At 56.7% G+C, this 20,083-nt stretch overlaps 2 protein-coding genes across 7 annotated transcripts in view; one reads left to right on the top strand and one right to left on the bottom strand.

The window, feature by feature from the left end:
- Positions 1-4,501, bottom strand: part of PTPA (protein phosphatase 2 phosphatase activator) — a 29,319-nt gene extending 24,818 nt beyond the window's left edge. For 2 of the 4 annotated variants that reach the window (XM_045563223.1, XM_045563226.1), the window contains exon 1: positions 3,885-4,238. In XM_045563223.1, the coding sequence (XP_045419179.1) occupies positions 3,885-3,915 (31 nt within the window). In that variant the 5' untranslated portion in view covers positions 3,916-4,238. Of the gene's footprint in view, positions 1-3,884; positions 4,239-4,306; positions 4,326-4,436 lie in introns of those variants that run through there. The other 2 variants (XM_045563225.1, XM_045563224.1) reach the window with 2 other exon arrangements.
- Positions 4,502-4,611: 110 nt separating this feature from the next.
- On the top strand, positions 4,612-18,365 carry CRAT (carnitine O-acetyltransferase). Of its 3 annotated transcripts, XM_045563227.1 has the most exons (15): positions 4,793-4,866; positions 6,557-6,697; positions 7,388-7,651; positions 10,128-10,246; positions 11,385-11,438; positions 12,407-12,572; positions 12,903-13,077; positions 13,712-13,890; positions 14,429-14,529; positions 14,905-15,024; positions 15,209-15,331; positions 15,425-15,560; positions 15,943-16,005; positions 16,778-16,915; positions 17,501-18,365. In XM_045563227.1, the coding sequence occupies exons 2-15, from the start codon at positions 6,593-6,595 to the stop codon at positions 17,714-17,716; spliced, it is 1,959 nt and encodes a 652-aa protein (XP_045419183.1). In that variant the 5' UTR covers positions 4,793-4,866; positions 6,557-6,592; the 3' UTR covers positions 17,717-18,365. The 3 variants fall into 3 exon arrangements, with proteins under 3 accessions (XP_045419184.1, XP_045419185.1, XP_045419183.1); XM_045563228.1 differs by lacking the exon at positions 6,557-6,697 and having other exon boundaries at positions 4,612-4,866; XM_045563229.1 differs by lacking the exons at positions 6,557-6,697; positions 7,388-7,651 and having other exon boundaries at positions 4,618-4,866.
- Positions 18,366-20,083: the final 1,718 nt, after the last annotated feature.

Below are 20,083 nucleotides of genomic sequence, written 5' to 3' on the forward strand. Positions count from 1 at the left end.
TGTAAAAACAACTATATATACTAACTACAAATAATACATACACATATTAGTACAGCCATGCACTGCATAACAACATTTCCATCGGCTGACAACAGACCACTTACACGACAGTGGTCCCATGAGATTATAATGGAGGACATACAAAAACCTGATATTTGGCAATGATGTTAGCATTGCAGATCAAGTAAGGGAAATGACTGATGTTCAGTAATGGGGCCGGGACATTTAGTTTTTCATATGAAATTATATACATAAATAAAAATATATATACCATCTAGGTTTATGTAAGTACACTCTATGATGTTTGCATGAGAGGAAATCACCTACCGTCACATTCTCAGAACACTGCCCTGTCATTAAGCAATGCATGACTGCATACACAATGCAAAAATTTAAAGGATTTAACACCAAAGTTACTGATGGTAATCTCTAGGGGGTGTGATTTACAAAGGACTTCCATTTTCCAAGTTACATATTATTTTTAAATACAAGTATATAGTACTTTTATAATCAGAAAAAAAGACATAATTTTAAATGTTTTCACATCTTCCAGAAGGTGAGGGAAAGGAAAACCCAGGACAGTTCAATGTGGTGACCTACAGGCAAACTTCATGGCAAAGCTAACTATTAAATACTTACTAGAAGTGGCCTCTCTAGCCAAATATATCTTCCCGATACTTAGGACTCCCTTCACTTTGTCACTTTGTGACACACTGGAAAATACAAGCCCTCAATCCTTTCTTCATAATTCCAAGATCCGAAAAGCTCTGAAAACCTAGTTTTTAAATAAATTTATCATGGCCAGGCAAGGTGGCTCACGCCTGTAATCCTAGCACTCTAGGAGGCCAAGGTGGGAGGATTGCTTGAGGTCAGGAGTTCGAGACCAGCCTGAGCAAGAGTGAGACCCCGGCTCTACTAAAAATAGAAAGAAATTATCTAGACAACTAAAAATATATATAGAAAAAATGAGCCAGGCATGGTGGCGCATGCCTGTAGTCCCAGCTACTCGGGAGGCTGAGGCAGTAGGATTGCTTGAGCCCAGGAGTTTGAGGTTGCTGTGAGCGAGACTGATGCTACGGCACTCTAACCTGGGCAACAGAGTGAGACTCTGTCTCAAAAAAAAAAATTTATCACAAGCTCACTTGGTATAATACCTAAACCTAAATGACATTTATAGGCTTTATGTATCTCACTTAGTGAGGGTATTTATATATTTGCTGAAGTAATTTTGATTATGGAGTTCTGTTTTCTGAGATATGGAAAACTCTGAATTCTAAAACATACCCAGCCCCAAGGGTTTTGGATAGGAAGTTGTAGACCTGAATTTACAATCAGAAAAGTACTTTTGTAATCAGAAAAAAGCCACAATTTTAAATGGAGCTTCTATATTTTCCAGGTGAGGGAAAGAGAAAGAGAGGGAAGAGTAAAGAACTATCAGTCACTCACAGTGCAGTATAAATTTGTCCCACTGCTTTTCTCCTAAAACTTAGCTGAGATTAGCTGCATGGAAAAAAAAGGGACAGAGACCTACGAAAGCTCTGGAACATGTGACATTTAGGGGAATAAAGCCTGCTGGAGAGGTCCTGAGGAAAGGAAAAGTGCCAGGAGTCTTGGAGACCTAAGGAAAAGGATAGAGAATCCAAGATACAAGCAAGACAAAAACCTCTGCACTTAAAAGTCAAACCAGGGCCACAGAAAGAGACCAGAAGCTCTCTTCCTCCTACCACCTGTCCTGCAAGTCCTGTTCCCAGAACCCAAAATCGAGGACCCTGCTATTAGTAAATTGCTACTTTAAGTAAGATGCTAAATAAAAAGCTTTGTAGGCCAGGCTAGTAACCTAACCACACTGCTTTTATGGGAAAATGCATTCCACATTCCAAATAATCAACTTGCAAATGATCTTTGAGAACATAGCCCATTTGTAAGTCTGAGAAAACTGTTCCCTGCCAGGGGACAGGCCTCCTGACATTATTTCACAGGGATATTTCATTGGGAGGAAAGTCCTCAGACCAGATTCTGTTCCCCAACAAAAGACTATGTTCCAAGAAGCACTGTAACAAACTACTGATGAAACACACATAAATTGCCAGAATACACAATCCCAAACAGAAGAAACAAGGCTTCAAAGACAGGACTGTGATAAATGAAGACACACCCACAGTCTCTCTAGTCCCAGATTCTGTCTCTCACAAGGTGCCAAGGGACAGTGGATCCCCTACGAGCTCACAGTACAAGATGGAAACATCCAGAGTTTTAGAGTTGTTCCTAAAAAAAACGCCAAAGAGTAAAATATATAGTATTATCAACTACCATTTGGGAAATGGTCTACATGTTCAACCTGTATAACTTTGAAACTTTGAAAAGGATAACAGCAATCAACATTTACTGACTACCTACCATGTCCCACACTTCTCACAAATCTTCTTATTGAATGAATACACACTACAAACTCTATGAAGAAAGTATAGTAGCCTCATTTTATGAGATAACTGAGGCTCACAGAGGCTGTGACTTGCCAGGCAGAGCCTCACTGGTGTGACTCCAAAATCCAACGTTTTCACAGCTATACTGAGTTAAGAGCTTCTTTACACTTGTTCCAAAAAGTCCTGTCTCAAATTTCAAAGGAGGACCACCTCCAGGGACCTGAATCTTTCCAGGCCTAGATAATCTCCCTGAGCCCTCCCCTCTCTCTCACTGCACAGGTTCTCTCCTCACCTCACCCCTATTCATCTTCAGAGACACATTCATCTCACTGATAATTCTGGTTGCATTATATCTCATATCTCTTGATGTCATTACCAGAACTTCTAAGGGCACTTGAACAGACGTTTTGTACAAAAATATTATAAAATAAATGTCTGATTTTGAATGCACTAACAGACCAAACCTAGCTCTTTGTTCATCTGTTTTGGGGGACATGGTAAGGATACCTCATCTGATTTTCAAAATTTCTCTCTTCTGAGACCTTCCCAGGGATCACAAAATTTGAGACAGGGTAGAAGGACTGTCAAATCCTTTCAAAATACCAGCTGTGTTTGGCCAACTTATTTGCCCCTCGGTCAGAATTTTAAGTTATCTATGGCCACTCCGTCCGTCTGAGCACAAGGGGGGTTAGCAAACAGCCTTCCCCTAGTCCAGGAAACGTCAGGAAAGTCTCCATAACAAGATCCCTCCCTAGTACCTCCATCCCAGTTATGAGATGAACTAAAAAGAGGCCACGGTGTAAATAAAAGTTACAGACGGTGATGCCAGAGAGAGACTCTCATCTCCTTGCACAACCAGCCTTTTTAAATTAGTGGTTTAGATACTGAGCGCTGTTTCTCTCAATAAATTCTCGGCAATTGAAACCCCAGAGCCCAGCCTCCAAGAGGGAGAGAGATCAGGTGGATGAAGAGTGGGGAGGGCGTGGAGGAGGGCTGAAAATGCCGGCGAGGCAGGCACAGATCCAGAGAGCACCGCCTCCCCAGCAGGATCCAATACAGAAGACAGCGATCTGAATCACTTTTCGCCCCCATCCCTGGCAACTTCCCCAGCAGGTCAATGGCTTACTCAAGCACGCGCTGCCCAGATGTGGAAAAGACCTCCCTCTCTGGCCACCGCGCTGCCCATCAGGCATTCCCCAAATCCCAGGGTTGAGACCCACCCACCAGCCCTTTGCAGCCCCTGGCTCTTGCCCTCTCTCCCAGCGACCCGCCACCACCTCTCCCTTAAGGCCCATCGACTCTTGTGCCACCTCGGGGCCCACGAACTTTAGCCCCTCGGGTTCCTCCATCTCCTGAGCCTTCCCAGCCTGAGCCCCCCGACACCACACCCCCTCCCGGCCCCCACGCCTGGCACCGACCTCGCGCCCCCACCCCACCCCGGCCCGGCCCTGCCAGCCCTACCTGGCGGCGACTGCCGTTCGCCCTCAGCCATCTTGATCCCGCCGGGAGCCGGCCCGGATGCCTGCCGTCCCCTCTCACCTTTCAGCCCCCGCACCCACCCTGCCTTCCCCGACTACACCACAGGCTCCGAGCTTTCCGAACAGAAATAAGCGCCGGCCGGCTATAACCGAACACCGAGAATTAAAATCACCCCAGCGACGACGGCCGCCATGTTGGTGCGGGGCACTCAGAGAGCATGCCCACCAACGGCCAGCTCGCGGCTACCGCGCTGCCGGGGGCTGCGGCCACGTTAGTGCGGGGCACTCGGGGAGCATGCGCACCAAAGCTGCCCGGCCGGCTCACGCCCTGCCCTGGCCGCCATGCTTTTGCGGGGCGTCAAGTTTAGTTGGTGCGCAGCCACGTTTTCGCCGGGCAGTTCCCACCTGTCATCTTTGTGGGTGACACTGACATTTTCCGGTCAACATGGTTGTGCCTTCCTACCACTCTGAGAGTTACGCTCAAGGACACCACACGCACTTGGAGGGGTGCACACCACCGCCTCCAACATCTTAGATGGCATTTGGAGGCGGGAGGGAGAGAGCTGGACGGTGACCTCGCCCTGCCCCCTTCTCGGGCACCGGCACCTCGCGGGGTCTCCCGACAGCTAACTCTCCGACAGCCCCGCCCCTCAGGCCCCGCTCCTCAGGCCCCGCCCCCGGCGGTGGCCCCGCCCCGGGCCCGCAGCGAGCCGCCCGGGGTCCGCTAGCCGCCGAGGCCCCGCCCCGCGAGCCCTCCTCCCCGGGCCGCCTGCCCGCCGCGGGCCGGACCCGGTGGGTGGGCGCGGGGCCGCTTCTACCGGCTGGCGGCGGTGACGCGGCGACCTTGGCCCGGAGGCTCCAGCGGAGGCCAACCGAGACCCCAGCGGCCACGACAGCGCGGACTTTGCCCAGCGCGGGAGGCGGAGCGGACTGCAAAGATGTTAGCCTTCGCCGCCAGGGCCGTGGTGAGTGCGGCCGGGCCCGGGTCGGAGGGCCCTGGACGGGAAGGGCGGGCCGCGCAGCTGCGCCCGCGTCGGGAAGCGGGCCGCTAGGGCGGCGCAGCCGGGCGGCCGCTGTCCCACTCGGCCTCCAGCTGGTGAGGTGGGGTCGGCAGGTGGGCGTCCCCGTTTGGCAGAGGAGGGGGTTGAGACGCAAGGTCAGAGGCGGGACGATCCTGCGGCACTCAATTCCAACGACCGGGAAAAGACAGCGGGGACCCTGGCTTCAGTCAGCACCCCACCCTTAGACCCGGACTCAAGGCGGGGAGAGACCAGCCCGGCCTTCAGTCTCCCAGTTATTCTCTGCCTCACACACCCTTCGCGCGCGCGCTCGGGCTGAGTGGTCTCTGCGCTGAGCCAGAGCCACTTCTCTGGCCGAATCCAGTTGGTCTGCCTCCTTGGGTTTGTCAAATGCCCTCTGGGGAATTGTGTGGCCAGAGGAGCTCACGGGGTGGCATCAAGCTAGGCTGCTCAGAAAGGCCTCAGGCTGGCAGGTGGCGGCAGGTGGCAGCCTCCTTCCCCACCCTGTCCACATGTAGCCCTCAACCCTCTCCACGGGGCAGCCTGGAGCGAGCAATGCTGCCATGCTGATCTGGGTTCCTTTCCTCTCTGATCCCTGCATATCCCTGCTTGTGTCTCGCTCTGTCTCAGACAGACACTGTGGGGCCAGAGGGCTGAGAGTACAGGTCCAGGCGCAGACCTGGGGGCTCTGCCAGGTATTCCAGCACCCTGAGCTCCACTCATCCTTGCCACTGCCACCCAAGCTGTGTCCCATCCCACAGCCAGGTCCTCCAGCCAGGACCAGACTGGCCTGGTTACTTCACTGCCAGGGAAACTGAGGCAAGGAGAAACTTGGCCCGAGTCCCCTGGATCTGCTAATTCAAGTCTTGTCCACCCCCCAAACCAGCATCCTTTGGTTTATTTTTTGTTTGGTTGGTTTGGTTTTTTTGAGACAGAGTCTTACTCTGTCGACCAGGCTGGAGTGCAGTGGTACCATCACAGCTCGCTGTAGCCTCGAACCCCTGGGCTCAAGCCATCCTCCTGCCTCAGCCTTCCGAAGTGCTAGGATTATAGGTGTGAGCTACTGTGCCTGGCCATTTGGTTTATTTTTCATAGCAAAAGTCTTCCACTCTTGACCCCCAGCTGAATGAGCCACAGCTCGGAGAAGACAGCCTTCATAGAGGGGTGGCCCAGAAGGGCCCCGAGAGTGTGGGAAAGATAAGGAAATGGGCAGGGCTCTTGGCGGCCCCTGTCTGCTGATGGCCCTTTCCTACTGTCTGCTCCCTTGCACCAACCCTGATTTCAGGGCTGATTTTAGGACTGTGGCATAGCATTCCTGCCAAGTTTTCTTTTGTCAGAAAGACCTACATAGATTCTGACAGGTGGATTTTTTTAATGCTTCTTGGCTTGCCTCCCTGGCACTGAGCCCACCCAGAGAGGAAAGGAGGGAGCGTTCCAGGTTTTCTCATGCTGCACTGCCCACCAGCAGCCTCCTCACTGCTCCCCATTTCTCTACTTCTGGAAGCTCAGGACAGTGGAGCAGCTTCTGGAGTCCAGTAGCTTCCCCTGTCACTGCCACAACCCCAGATGCCACCATAGCCATCACCTCTGCCACCCTGCCTCCCCCTGAACCTTGGCTCTTCTCTTCTCTTTCCAGCCCAGGCAAGTGGCTGTCTCTTGCTAGGTTCTGCTCATGTACTTGGTAGCACAGTTAGGCTTAGAGATCCAGCCAAGGCAGACAGACAGAGCTCAGAACCTCAGTCTTACCATGGAGGAGGACGGGCAGCAGAGAGAGAAGGTATGGAACAGAACGGAGCTTCTGCCGCTTGCCCGCCTACCGTGCCAGCAGCCTCGGAACCCCTGTCTCTCCTTCTGCCCACCTCCAAAGTCTGCTGGGCTCTCTCTCTCTGCCACCTTTCACCCTCCATGCCAGACCACCCAGCTCTCTCTCCCTGCAGCACTGCCCCGCACCATCACCCCCCCACAAGGCAGGAGAAAGCCTGAGGCCCCCTCACCAAGGACGCTGTCATTCTCTGGCTCGCTCTGATTCTCTCTTCTCCCCTCCTTTTCTCAACCTGGAAAGGGTGGGAGAGAAGGAGTTGGGGACCCCTGGGAAGGAGCAGTCTTCCCTCTGCTGACTGGCTTCCCTTCCCAGGGACAGGAAGGCAGGGTCTGGGCATCCAAACAGGTGGGAGGTCCCCCTCACCTCTGTCACCCCAAAGGTGCCATTTATCTTGACTTGGTTCCCCTGAGCTCTGCCAAGACCAGTGGCCACACCCCACCCTCCTCCATCCCTACCTGTGTCTCCGGGCCCCTGAGAGGCGGGGACACCTACAGCTCAAGGGCTGGGAGGCCAGGGAAGGCTCCACCCAAGAGGCCATCTCTGCCCCCAAGGATAGGCACATAAGTGCCCAGAGCTGCGGCTTTGGAATTGCCAGGGCTCCCAGAGCTGGTGAGAGAAAGATACAGGATGTTCTGCTGCCCACAGGTGAAGCCTCTGGGCTTCCTCAAGCCCTCCTCCTTGATGAAGGTGTCAGGCCGCTTCAAGGCACACCAGGATGCGCTGCCGCGGCTGCCCGTGCCCCCTCTCCAGCAGTCGCTGGACCATTACCTCAAGGCACTGCAGCCCATCGTGAGCGAGGAGGAATGGGCCCAAACCAAGAAGCTGGTGGATGAGTTTCAGACTTCAGGAGGCGTAGGGGAACGCCTACAGAAGGGGCTGGAGCGCAGGGCCAGGAAGACAGACAACTGGGTGAGTGGGATGGCACTGGGGCTGTGGCCTGTAGCTAGCTGCACACACAGAATTTTCCAGTATCAGCTGCTCCGGCACATTCATTTGTTTGCTCCACTGAATTTCCTCAACACATACTCTGTGCCTGGCACTCGGCAGGGCTCTGGAAGAGCGAGAAGGACACAGTTTCTGGCCTCTTGGAGCTGACTTTCAAGCAGTGGGGAGAGAAGGTGATGGGCAGGATGCAAGTCAGTGGATGAGGTTGTTTCAGGCAGTGAAGTTCTATGGAAATATAAAGGGTCAAGAGGAAGAGGAGGGCTGGGGACAGCAGTGTCATCATGCTGGGTGTCAGGAAGGGGCAGGGGGTGGGCCTGAGACGTGAGGGTCTCAGACAGAGGGAACAGCAGGGGCAAAGGTGGCAACACCTGTGTGTGCCAGGACAGAGGCAGGAGTAGAAGGTGGGGGCAGGGGCTGCCACGTAGAAGGATCTTGGACTTGAGCTCAGGGGGAGACTTGAGCTCAGGAGGACAGCTTCCGGGGGCAGGGTGTCCTTCAGTGATTGAGTGCCCTGGTTCTGTGTCCGATCTGTTACACAGGTGTGTTTGGTTTGGACACTTGCTTTTCTGTATGCATCTCATACTCCTACACAAAGATGAACAACAGGGCCCTGCTGCTGGGTTGAAGCAAGCATGGGAGGCAGAGGTGAGGGGAAGGCTGATGCCATTGCCCCGAGGTAGATGTGGCAGGCTGGGCCTGGCACTGCCAGGGCAAGCAGGAAAGTCGTTAGGCCCAGGAGTATTTTGGAGGCAGTGCCAATGACACTTGCTGATGGGGTGGAGGGCGGTTGAGTCGGGATGTAAAACGTCAGTGGGGTTTGGGGTGGGGCAGATTTGCCAAGATCCCAATGACCAAGGCAGAAGCTGGCTTGTGGGAGAACAGCAGAGCTGGGTTCTGGCCCTGTGAATACTGTGCTGTAGGAGGTGCCATGGGGTGAGCAGGTTGCACTCCGAGCCTGGGGCTCAGGGGTTGCTGGGAGGTTGCACACCAGAAGGGAGGCATTGGCCCCTTGGGTGGCATTTAATGATCCTCAGCAGGTCAGAGCCTCAGACTCTGGAATTAGGATGCTTGCCCTGCAAGGGCCTGAGAGAGTCTAGAGGTCCACTGGTTTTCCAATTTAGTTTAGCTTTGGGACTCCTTCAACAGAAGCTTCTGGCTAAGGGGGCTCCCTCTCCACTCAGAGGACCCCTGAAGGGCCTCTGCCACCACCTGGCAGATTCTCACTGAGGGAATGCCCATACCTGCAGGGTCTCCCCTTGTCTCCCAAGCTCTGGCCAGAGGCTCAGGGATCCCTAGTGGAATATGAGCCCCTAGCTGAGTCCCCAAGGGGAGGGAGCTCCTGTCTGCTCCTCCCTGATCTACAGTTGAGGAAAGTCCCAGAGAGGTAGCCTAGAAAGCCTAGAGCCACACAGCAACTCTCAGGGAGGCCCTGTGCTACACAGGAAGGTCTGGCTGACTCAGGGGCCCAATCCTTAGGGGCCACCAGTCGCCTGCTGTGCAGCCTGAGACAAGTTGCCTCCTCCTCACCCCTTGCCCAGGGCCCAAGGCCAGTGGCCTGGTGCCACAGGGGAATCTGTACACATCCTGCTGCTGTTTGCAATGGGGTGAGGAAGGCTATTGGGGACCTGGAGTTCTCTGGGGCTTGAGGGACCTGCCAGAGAAAGGTGTACTAGGTGTGTGCTGGGGGGTGTTGCAGTCAGCACAGAAGGCTCAAGGGTGACAGTCACTCGGAGTGTACACAGCCCCAAGATAGGAACCTTTAACACCACACCCAGGGCTGGTCTCCCAGAGAGACCCTCACCCCGGGGCAGAGGACGGACAGCCAGAGTGGAAACTCAGAGTGTGTCACCCACATCTTGTCATGACTTACCCTCTCAGTGAGCTCCCCTCAGGAGTGCCCTGACCTTGAGATCAAAGTGGGTGGCTACTCCCGGGTCTGAGGCCACAGGGAGGCCAGAGTCCCTCAGGCTGCTCTGACACCCTGGTCTCCTGCCTCCCTGGAGAATTCCCAGCTGGTGACAGCCAAAAACTCACTCAGTGGACTTTCTTTTTATGTATCTTTCCCTTTTTTCCTTTCGATCTATTCAGGCATACACTTTTATTTATAAATGTCTTAGAGTCATTGACAGAAAACTTTTAAGATAAAGAAAAATCATTCACCTTGCTGCCCCTTCCACCCCTCCCAGGTTTCCCTCCACCCTTTCTCTCACATCTCTTTCTCAGCAGTGTTGTCGATTTCTCCTGCTAACACTGACTGCCCAGGCTGAGGGCAAGATGCCTGTGGGATAGGGGGCGAGGAGGGTTTCTGGATCTAAGCATTCACTTTGAGAATCTCCACAGAGGGAGCAGAGGGCATGGGGCATGGCTGAGTCCCCTGGCCCTGGGGAGGAAGGGGCCCCAGGTCCCGCCCCGCTCCTGACAGGCTCTGGTCCTTCCCCAGCTGTCTGAGTGGTGGCTCAGGACAGCCTACCTCCAGTACCGCCAGCCTGTGGTCATCTACTCCAGCCCGGGTGTGATGCTGCCCAAGCAGGACTTCGTGGATCTGCAGGGCCAGCTCCGGTGAGCGGCTGGGGCTGGGGGGCCCCGAGGCAGCGGGGGCAGGGCTCTGGGTGCTTCCGGGGCTCTCAAGTCCACTTGCCCCCGGAGATCAGAGGGGCCCTGACCCCCTTCATGGTTCATCCCCACAAACAGCCTTATGGAGGGGGATCAACATCCCCTTTAGCGATGGGGAGACCTCGGCTCAGAGCAGTAAAGGGAGCTGCCCATGTCCCCCGTTCAGGATTGGCTGATCCTGCGCAGGAAGCAGGGTCTGTCCAGCTCCAGAACTTCCTGTTAACCACCAAACCTCAGAAGGAAGGCACGCCCTCGCCCAAGCCTGAGGCTTCCCCACCACCCCAAGCTTGGTGCCTCCTCCCCACTTTGCTCAGCTGGCCTCAGGGTGACCTTTGTACACAGTCTCCTTTTCCACATTCGGCCATGACAACTGCCCTGGCCCCTATTCCAGTCCTACCAGAGATAAAAATACCAGTGACAGGGATCTCCTGCCCAAGGACCAGCCACTTCTGCCACCACCTGCTTCTCTTAAAGGGACCAGGGCACCTGGGGAAGGGCTGGTTCTGGCCCAAGAACTCAAGCCAGGGTCCCCATGTCGGAGGCCGGGGCAGCCCCAGGCATTGGGGCTGATTGATATGGGTCAGAAATCCCATCTTTATTAGCCCAGACAGTCCAGTGAGGAAGACCAGGCTGAGAGAGGTGGCCTGGGGACATGTCAAGCCACTCCCTACCCCTTCACCACCCCCAGGGGCCTGGGTCCCTCTATAGCTGATGCTTCAGGGCAGAATGACGCCCCCTCCAGACTCCAGGCAGTGATTCAGGAACTCGGGCCCTTTGCTGGTGGAACCAGCCCACTGACACCTAATCCAGCCTCGTGCACACGGCGGTTGACTAGCGCCAAGTCCTGCTGGGCTCTTGGCCTCCAGTGGCTCCTTGAGTCCTGACGGCCTCCCTCTAGAGCTTATGAGGAAGCAGGCACAGAGGGGCTAGCTGGGACTCCCAGCCCCTGCCCTGAGCTGCAGGGGCTCTCTGAGCAGTGAGGAATGAGGGAAGACTAGGCCTGCCCCTCACCCAGCAGGTGTCCCTGGCCCAGGGGCCCCCTCACGGAGTCACATAGCTTGTAATCTCTCATTGATCTTTCCAGATTTGCTGCCAAACTCATCGAGGGCGTGTTGGAGTTCAAGGCCATGATTGACAAGTGAGCAGCCCCACCCCTGCCCAGGCCTGCCTAATTACCACAGCCACCGCTGATGGGGGCAGGGGGCCCTGCCCCAAGCCCTGTTACTTTCACTTCCTGTTGGCCCAGCCTCTGGTGGTGTTTGGGAGACTGAGCACTGGGGTTGTCCTCTGCTCCAGCTGCTGGGACCTCTTCCTGGTAATCCTGCCCCATCCTATCCAAAGAGGACCCTGTGGCCAGGCGCAGTGGGTCATGCCTATAATCCCAGCACTCTGGGAGGCCGAGGCAGGAGGATCGCTCGAGGTCAGGAGTTTGAGACCAGCCTGAGCAAGAGCGAGACCCCGTCTCTACTAAAAATACAAAGAAGTGATTTGGACAGCTAAAAATATACATAGAAAAAAATTAGCCAGGCATGGTGGCACATTCCTGTAGTCCCAGCTACTTGGGAGGCTGAGGCAGTAGGATCGCTTAAGCCCAGGAGTTTGAGGTTGCTGTGAGCTAGGCTGACGCCACGGCACTCTAGCCAGGGCAAAAGAGTGAGACTCTGTCTCAAAAAAAAAAAGAAAAGAAAAGAAAAAGCCTAAATGTTAGCTAGGCGTGGTGCACACGCCTACTTGTAGTTCCACCTACTCAGGAGGCTGAGGCAGGAGAATCCCTTAAGCCCAGAAGTCCCAGCCTGCAGTGAGCCATGATTGCACCACTGTACTGCAGCCTGGGTGACAGAGTGAGACCCTGTCTCTTTAAAAAAATAAAAACGGAGGTTGACTCACTGCCTCATCTCCCCCTTGGCAAACTGAAGCCCAGAGAGGGCAAGGGAGGGAATTTCCAGGTGATTTGCCTTGATTGGCCCTCTGCTCATGCTGAGGGGGTCACAGGGACACCAACCGTGAGCCCCCACTTGGCCTGACCCTGCTCCCACCAGGACCTGGCCCTGCCCTCCTCCCCACTTCTGTGCCCAGTGGCCCCTCACTGTCCCTCTGCCCCTGCAGTGAGACTCTGCCCGTGGAGTACCTGGGGGGAAAGCCCCTGTGCATGAACCAGTACTATCAGATCCTGTCCTCTTGCCGCGTGCCGGGCCCCAAGCAGGACTCGGTCAGCAACTTCAGCAAGACCAAGAAACCTCCTTCGCACATCACAGTGGTGCACAACTACCAGGTGGGTAGCCCCGCCCACGGTTGCCAACCCCAACCCTGCTGCAGGGGAGGAGGGGGACAAGACCAGCACCCCCAGCCCACATGCCCATGTGCCGCAGGAACGCCATCCCCTGGCGGCTCCACTGGGTGCCCAGGCAGCCCCAGCCTGAGGGAGGCCAGGAGGGGCTGCAGGCCTGCCCAGCACAGGAGGGCGATCCCAGGGCCTCCTCCCTCTCCCCCTGGCCTGACTCCACCCCCTCGGCTGGGTGTCAGTGGGCAGGGGCAGGGAGAGGCTGCTCTCAGCCTGAGACCCCAGCCAGCCCCCTTCTCTCCACCCACTTGTGCCTGACAGTTTTTTGAGCTGGATGTGTACCACAGCGATGGGACGCCCCTCACCTCCGATCAGATCTTCGTGCAGCTGGAGAAGATCTGGAACTCGTCACTGCAGACCAACAAGGAGCCCGTGGGCATCCTCACCTCCAACCACCGCAACTCCTGGGCCAAGGCGTACAACACCCTCATCAAAGGTGCCTCCAGGGTGGGGGTCCCATGCTGAGGCCACACAGCCAGGCCTCTTCCCACACCTTGGTTAGGCCAGGCACGAGGCCCGGCAGCCGTGTTTCCCCTGGATGCTCTCAGCTCAGAGCAGGTGCTGGCAGTCCCATTTTATGGATGAGGAAACCAAGGCTCAGTTTGGTTAGGACAGTTTCTCTCTGTTAGGTAGCAAGTTGGGCTTAGAGTCCAAGTTCTCTGGCTGAGGAGCCTCCCCGCCTCCACACTCTGCCTGCCCCCCAGGGTCCCCCAAACCTCCAAAGCCTGTATTGGTTGGGGCATTGTCCCCAAAGTCAGACTGCCACACCAGCTCCCTGTGTCACCCTGGGCTTCCATTTCCCGTGTCTAAAGTGGTCCAGGTGTTGGGCCCTGTGTCACAGGGCACTCGCTGTGAGGCTGCAGGGCCCCGTTGGGTGCAAAGCTCTGAACCCAGGCCCAGCACTTAGTGAATTCCGGGGAGGCTCCCTGAGGTGGGGAACTCCCCATCCCCAGAGAGACACAGACAGGCCAGAAGCGCCCCAGGCAGGAGGCCACAGAGGGGCTACACGGCTCCCTCAGGCCCTGAGACTCACCCCCATCTGTGCCCCCACCCCCCTCATGCTGCCAAAGACAAAGTGAACCGGGAGTCAGTGCGCTCCATCCAGAAGAGCATCTTCACCGTGTGCCTGGACGCGCCCGTGCCCCGGGTCTCTGAGGATGTGTACCGCAACCATGTGGCCGGCCAGATGCTGCACGGGGGTGGCAGCAAGCTCAACAGCGGCAACCGCTGGTTCGACAAGACGTTGCAGGTGAGGGCCCAGCAGGGCGGTGGCTCCCACCCACCCACACACACACCTAAACGTGGGCCTCTGCAGCCTCACAACTTCCTGCCCTTCCTAGCCGGCGTCCCTGGCCTCCCAGCTTATAAAGCAGGTGAGAAGCCAGTAGGCTAGACGCCGCTGTAACTACCACACAGCCAGCCTGTCATTACTATCCTGCCCGCTGGCCCGGAAACTGCTGTCACCCTCAGTACGTCATAGTGAGCCTGGCATGTGGGTCAGGCAAAGTGGTATGATCTTTCTTTCCCTCTCTGCACCCATGAAAGGGGGTGGTGAAGACCTTTCCGGTAGGGTAGTTCCGAGGACTCGGGTGTGCGCAGCATGGGATGTGCCTGAGACGGGCCGCCCCGCGCACTGGGTGAGTGTTAGCCATTACTCACAATAATAAGTCAGCATGACCCCCTGAGATGGCTGCAGACAGGCCCTTCTCGGGAGACCCAACTAGAGAGTGGCTGGGTCGGGAGCCACCTCCAGGGACCTGGGGCTGATGGGGTTCCCGCATCCACAGTTCATCGTGGCAGAAGATGGCTCTTGTGGGCTCGTTTATGAGCACGCAGCGGCAGAGGGGCCCCCCATCGTCACCCTTGTGGACTATGTGATCGAGTTCACGTGAGTATGGTAACATCCTGCCCAACTCCTTAGCTCCTGGTGACAGGTGACACACAGGTGACAGACCTGGCTCGTAGGGGAATGTCATTCTCCTTTGCACCTAGGAACTTGCTTTTTCAAAGGAAGCCAGCAGATCTGGGTCTGAATTCTGGCTCTGCCACTTCCCAGCTGTGTGACCTTAGATGAGCCCCTTCCCCTCTCTAGGCCTTCTCCATTGGCCCCCTGAAAGCTGGAGTGAAGGCAGTTTCCAGAAGAGCCAGCCTGAGTCTCCCTGGGCTGCCCTCAGATTCAGGGACCCACCCTCCCCACCCCATTCCCAGCACAGACCCAGGCTCTGGGGCCCCCCACGAGGCTGAGGCCCCGAGTTCTGTGCAGGAAGAAGCCTGAACTCGTTCGGTCTCCCATGGTGCCCCTGCCCATGCCCAAGAAGCTGCGGTTCAACATCACCCCCGAGATCAAGAGCGACATTGAGAAGGCCAAGCAGAACCTCAGCATGTGAGTGCGCACCCCCGCTGCCCCGATGCTGGGTGGGCAAGGCCAGGGCCCTTGAGTCTGAGAGGCTCCTGTGCCAGGTCTGTCATCATACCCTGTCTGGTTCTGAGACTGCTCCCAGGCCTTCCCTGGGGCTGGCAGGGGCTGCCGGCAGCCTGCATCTCACCCGCTCCTCCCACACCCCCAGCATGATCCAGGACCTGGACATCACAGTGACGGTGTTCCACCACTTTGGAAAGGACTTCCCCAAGTCTGAGAAGCTGAGCCCAGATGCCTTCATCCAGATGGCCCTACAGCTGGCCTACTACAGGTGCACCCCACCAGCCCACGAAGGAGGGATAAGGCCTGAGGTCAGGCGTGGGGCAACCTCCAAGGGATGTGCTCAGCTCTGTTTCCCACCCAGGATCTACGGGCAGGCGTGTGCCACCTACGAAAGTGCTTCCCTGCGCATGTTTCACCTGGGCCGCACAGACACCATCCGCTCAGCCTCCGTGGACTCACTGGCCTTCGTCAAGGCCATGGATGACTCTAATGTGACGGTGAGAAGTCTGAGGCAAGAGTGGGTGGGCTAGGCTAGAGCTACCTCCCTTCCTGTTCACTTTGTCAACACACATTTACCTACGGTATTCTAGCTGTGTGATGGGCACTGAGAATCTAACAGAAGATGGATCCATGAATTTAGCTCTGAGCTTCCTGGCAGCCAAAGAGAAAAGGGAGCCACTCAATTGTCCATTCACTTATTCATCAGCAGTAAGCATCTGCTATATGTCAGGCGCTGGCTGAGGACTGAAGAGTTGGCAATTCCAAGACTTGCATTTAAGGAGCTCAGAATCTCATGCTGGGTGGGGAGTGGATTCCTGCGGTGGATGAGGAACAGGGAAGGGACAGTGCTTCAGCTCCCTCTGCCCTTCACCCCTCTAGGAGCATGAGAGGGTAGAGCTGCTACGGAAGGCGGTACAGGCCCACCGAGCCTATGCTGACCGAGTGAGTAAGCCATACCCGTCCCCACCCACTTGTCCCTTAGCATCTCCCACCTGTCCTTCCATTTGCCTGTCCATGCCTGCAGCAAATGGCTGCCAACCCTTAGCTAGGACCACCCCTCCCCTGAGCCTAGAAGCACCTGGAGCAAGGCTGAATATCCCCATTTTAAAGTTGGAGAAACTGATGTTGGGCCCAATAATTGCCCAGTCCCGGGTTCCAGGGTTAGCACAGGCCCCTGGCCCTTGGGTCATGTGCTGCCTGATGCGGAGGGTGCACATGGTCCAGCAGCCTGGGGTTCCTGCCTTCTGGCAGCTTGGGCCACAGTCAGGGAGCCGGTGGCCTGGGTGCCCATCCTGGCCCTGTCTCTGAGCACCTGTGTCCAGGCTCTGACCAAGTTACGTGCAGATGTCCATTTAGATCTCACTGCCACCCTGCAAGGGAAGTTTAGGACTGTCCCCATTGTGCAGATGAAGACACCAAAGCTCTAAACTGTAAGTGACCTGCCAAAGTCCCACAGCCACGATAGGGCTGAGCCATCTGGCTCAGGGCCTGTGCTCTTAAATCCTGCACTGTCCTGCCTCCCTAGGCAGATCTCTGCCCCTCCCTGGGCCTCAGTTTCCCCACCTATGAGCAAGGGCTTTCCTGCCTGGACACTCTGGTCTCATGGGTCCAAGGGGCCAGTGACTGTAAGGGACAGTACTGCCACAAGCTGAGGAGGGCAGGGATGCCCTGTGGGCCTGCAGCCCCTGCTTCTGACAGTCCCCAACCCCCTCAGGCGATCCGCGGGGAAGCCTTCGACCGGCACCTGCTGGGCCTAAAGCTGCAGGCCATCGAGGACCTGGTGAGCATGCCCGACATCTTCATGGACACCTCCTACGCCATTGCCATGCACTTCCACCTCTCCACCAGCCAGGTGGGCCACTGCTCCGGGCGCTCAGGGAGGCGGTGGGGAGAACCCTCTGACAGTTGGACCTTGGGGGTGATGTGGCCCATGCAGGCCACCATGGGCCCACTGCCAAAGCCGCTGAGTTACAGAGGAGGAGCTGGGGGAGGGGGTCTCTCTGCAGCCCAGGCAGCTAGGAAGGCGTCAGGGTCCCCCATGGGAGAATCGGCTTCATTCATTCTCTGGTCAGATGTGAACAAACGTCTGGTCTGTGCCAGCCTGTGCTGGCCTACGGCAGGAGACAGACCACAGTCCCTGCCCCCAAGGGGCTTGTAGTTTAGGCAGCGAGGCAGGGATGGCCCCTGGAAAGTGCTGAAGACTCAGGGGAGTCCCAAGGAGGGAGCACCTAGAGCCCCCAACCCCAGGGAATGTCAAAGAAGGCTCCATAGAGGAGATGACAATAGGACTCCACCCCTAAGGATAAGAGGGAGTAACACACCTTTTAGAGAAGAGGAAGGGGTGTCCCAGGCAGGGTACAGTGGGAGCCGAGACATGGAAGGGCAGGATGGTGCCACCGCAGGGAAGAGATGAGAGCTTTAGTCCTGCCGTCCCCAGGTCCCTGCCAAGACAGACTGCGTCATGTTCTTTGGGCCTGTGGTCCCAGATGGCTACGGTGTCTGCTATAACCCCATGGAGGCCCACATCAACTTCTCCCTGTCCGCCTACAACAGCTGCGCAGAGACCAACGCCGCCCGCCTGGCGCACTACCTGGAGAAGGCACTCCTAGACATGCGGGCCCTGCTGCAGAGCCACCCTCGGGCCAAGCTCTGAGCCCCCCGCCTCAGGCCTGCCAACGCCACAGCCAAGCACACCTTGGGAGGGGCCACCCACGAGGGCGCAACTCCTTTGTTCCCTCTTCCCTGGTCCCCCCCAGATGTGACTGAGCTAGGGACAGCATCCTCTAATGGGCCCTGCAGGCCCAAGCCAAGTGCCTTGCGAGGGTTAACCCCAGCACCTGCTGTGGCCGGAGGCCTGGGCGCTGAGTGAAAAAGCTGAGTAGGATGTGAGACCCAGGCCCCTGCGTGTCATCCACTGAGGCCTCCTCTGGGGAGGGGAACCAGCCTAGCCCATCCCGGCCAGAGCAGGAGACTGGCCAGGGCTCCTTTTCCCGCTGTCTTCGCTCTGGCTGCTCCCAGATGCCACATGTATCTCTTCCAGGCCAGGCCAGGGCTACACTCTGATCCCTGAGCTCCCAAGGACCTATATGTGGGGCCGAGGGGCTCTGGGCCTCCCTGAGGACTTGTCCCAGCCCATGCCACATGGAGGGCGCCATCCCCTGCAGGGCAGCCATGCTCTTCTGGATGATGCGGCCACGAGCCCTGGCCCTCTTGCTTCCACTCAGCTCGGTTCCCGAACCACGTTCGTGGTTGCACAACACCAGCATGCAGGGTGGTTAATAAAGGGGAGATGTGTTGGTGAAGAGGTGTTTCAGCTGAAGGGCAGGAAGGGTGGGCAGGTGCCTGGCCTTGCCTTCTTCCAGCTTTCCCTGCGTCTGGGAGCTGGTGTCTAAGCAGCCTGCGGGCCCTATGGCTCCCAGAGGAGGAGTCCTCGGGCCTGGGTGAGGGAGCCAAGGGTCAGCTCTGACCTCAGGGCACTGGGCCAAGAATGGTGCCAGACCCAGGGCTCTGTTTGTCACCAGCAACTTCCCACCTACCTTTGGCTTGGGCCGTGGACTGTGGGTGGGATCACTCTCCCAGGGGACTTCAGGTGCCAGTAGGCCCAAGTCTGATGGGGTGGGCAGTGTGGCTGCGCCCCACGTGTGCCCAGCAGGAGTTGTAGTAGACTGAGTACGCTTGGCCCAGCCACTGCCTGGGGAGACACTGCTAGGGGTTGTCTGGGGAAGCGGCCACCTGAACAGAGCCATGCACCTGCCCCCAACCACATGCGCCTGGTAGAGGAAGAGTGTCCTGGCAAAGTCAAGTGCTCTGTTTGCAGAGAGAGGAGAATCTCTGTCTCAGAGGGACACTGGCCCTTGAGGACGGCACATGTGAAACCCCAAGGGTGGACACCTGGCCAGTGTGGGGTGGGAGCCGTTGGCCAGCCTGTGAGTGCTTCACGGCCTGCCTGACCTGCAACAGTCATGTGAGGGTGGGACCTGTGCTTTTCTCCATTTTTAAGATGAGGAAACAGGCTTAGGTTAAGGTCACCAGGACACTGAATGGCACAGCAGACGTTTCCAGAGGCCACACTTGTCTCCTTCAGGCCAGGGTCCAGGGAGCCCCTGTAGCCAGGCCCCCAGCCCCAGGTCACATCCACCCAGATGTCCCAGGACACGGGGTGGAGAAAGGGAGGCCATGGGTGGAAACTGCTCCAGTCTCAGGCAGGAGGGAGGACAGGGCCATAGCCTGGGAGGCACAGGAAGAAACAGCCCAGCCTGGGTTTTGATCAGGCACTGGGGCCTGCCAGGCCTGGCCAAGTCTCCTCACGCCACATAAAGGTGGGCGCTGCCCAAAGCCACAGGGAACAAGAGGAGGAGCCTGGACATGGGAGTGGGCGGTGCCCTAGGCAGGAGGAAGGGTAAACAGGCTGACCCAGAAGAGAATCAGGCTCTGCTCTGCTACCCGGAGAGCTTGGGCCTCTGGGTCACTGGTGCCCCCGCTGGGATGACCAGGAGCCCCAAGAGGCAGGGCTCACAGCAGCCGCTGAGGGAGCGGTGTGAGCAGCACTGGGGTGGGCCACACCCAGGCCAGCCTGGGGCAGCAGCAAGGACAGGAGAGGGAGCCACCCCAACAGATTCCTGAAAGTCACCCAAGAACCACACAGGTCTGACTATACATAGGGCAGGACTCTTTTCCCCCAAAATTACTCTTCGTAAATGAGGACATCCCTGGACATCTGAGCTGCCATAGGTCTCATCGTATGGAGGCTCCCCCAGTTCTTTAGAGCCACAGAGTGGTGTTCGGGGAGGACACACTCAGCATCTAAAATGGCACCAGACACTGTTAGATGGAATACTTGGCCCCTAGTGGGAAAAAGAACAGCAAAGAAACAATGAAATTTAGTAATTCCTCCTGACACCTCACACTTTGCAAGTGCTGGATGTGGAATGAGCAAGTGCTTTAAAGGTCTCTGGAAATGCAGCAGGGAGGTGTCGGCTGGGGAGAGTGTCGACATGCTACTACAGGACAGAGCTTAAAA

The sequence above is a fragment of the Lemur catta genome, chromosome 10 (genome assembly GCF_020740605.2).
Source record: "Lemur catta isolate mLemCat1 chromosome 10, mLemCat1.pri, whole genome shotgun sequence".
In the NCBI taxonomy this organism is placed as follows: Eukaryota; Metazoa; Chordata; class Mammalia; order Primates; family Lemuridae; genus Lemur; species Lemur catta.

Excerpts from the sequence above, each read along its gene's own strand:
- CRAT (XM_045563227.1), top strand. The coding sequence starts at position 6,593 with ATGTACTTGGTAGCACAGTTAGGCTTAGAGATCCAGCCAAGGCAGACA. Across the intron at positions 13,891-14,428 it reads GGTTCGACAAGACGTTGCAG|TTCATCGTGGCAGAAGATGG; the intron begins GTGAGGGCCCAG and ends CCGCATCCACAG. Across the intron at positions 15,025-15,208 it reads GCCAAGCAGAACCTCAGCAT|CATGATCCAGGACCTGGACA; the intron begins GTGAGTGCGCAC and ends CCACACCCCCAG.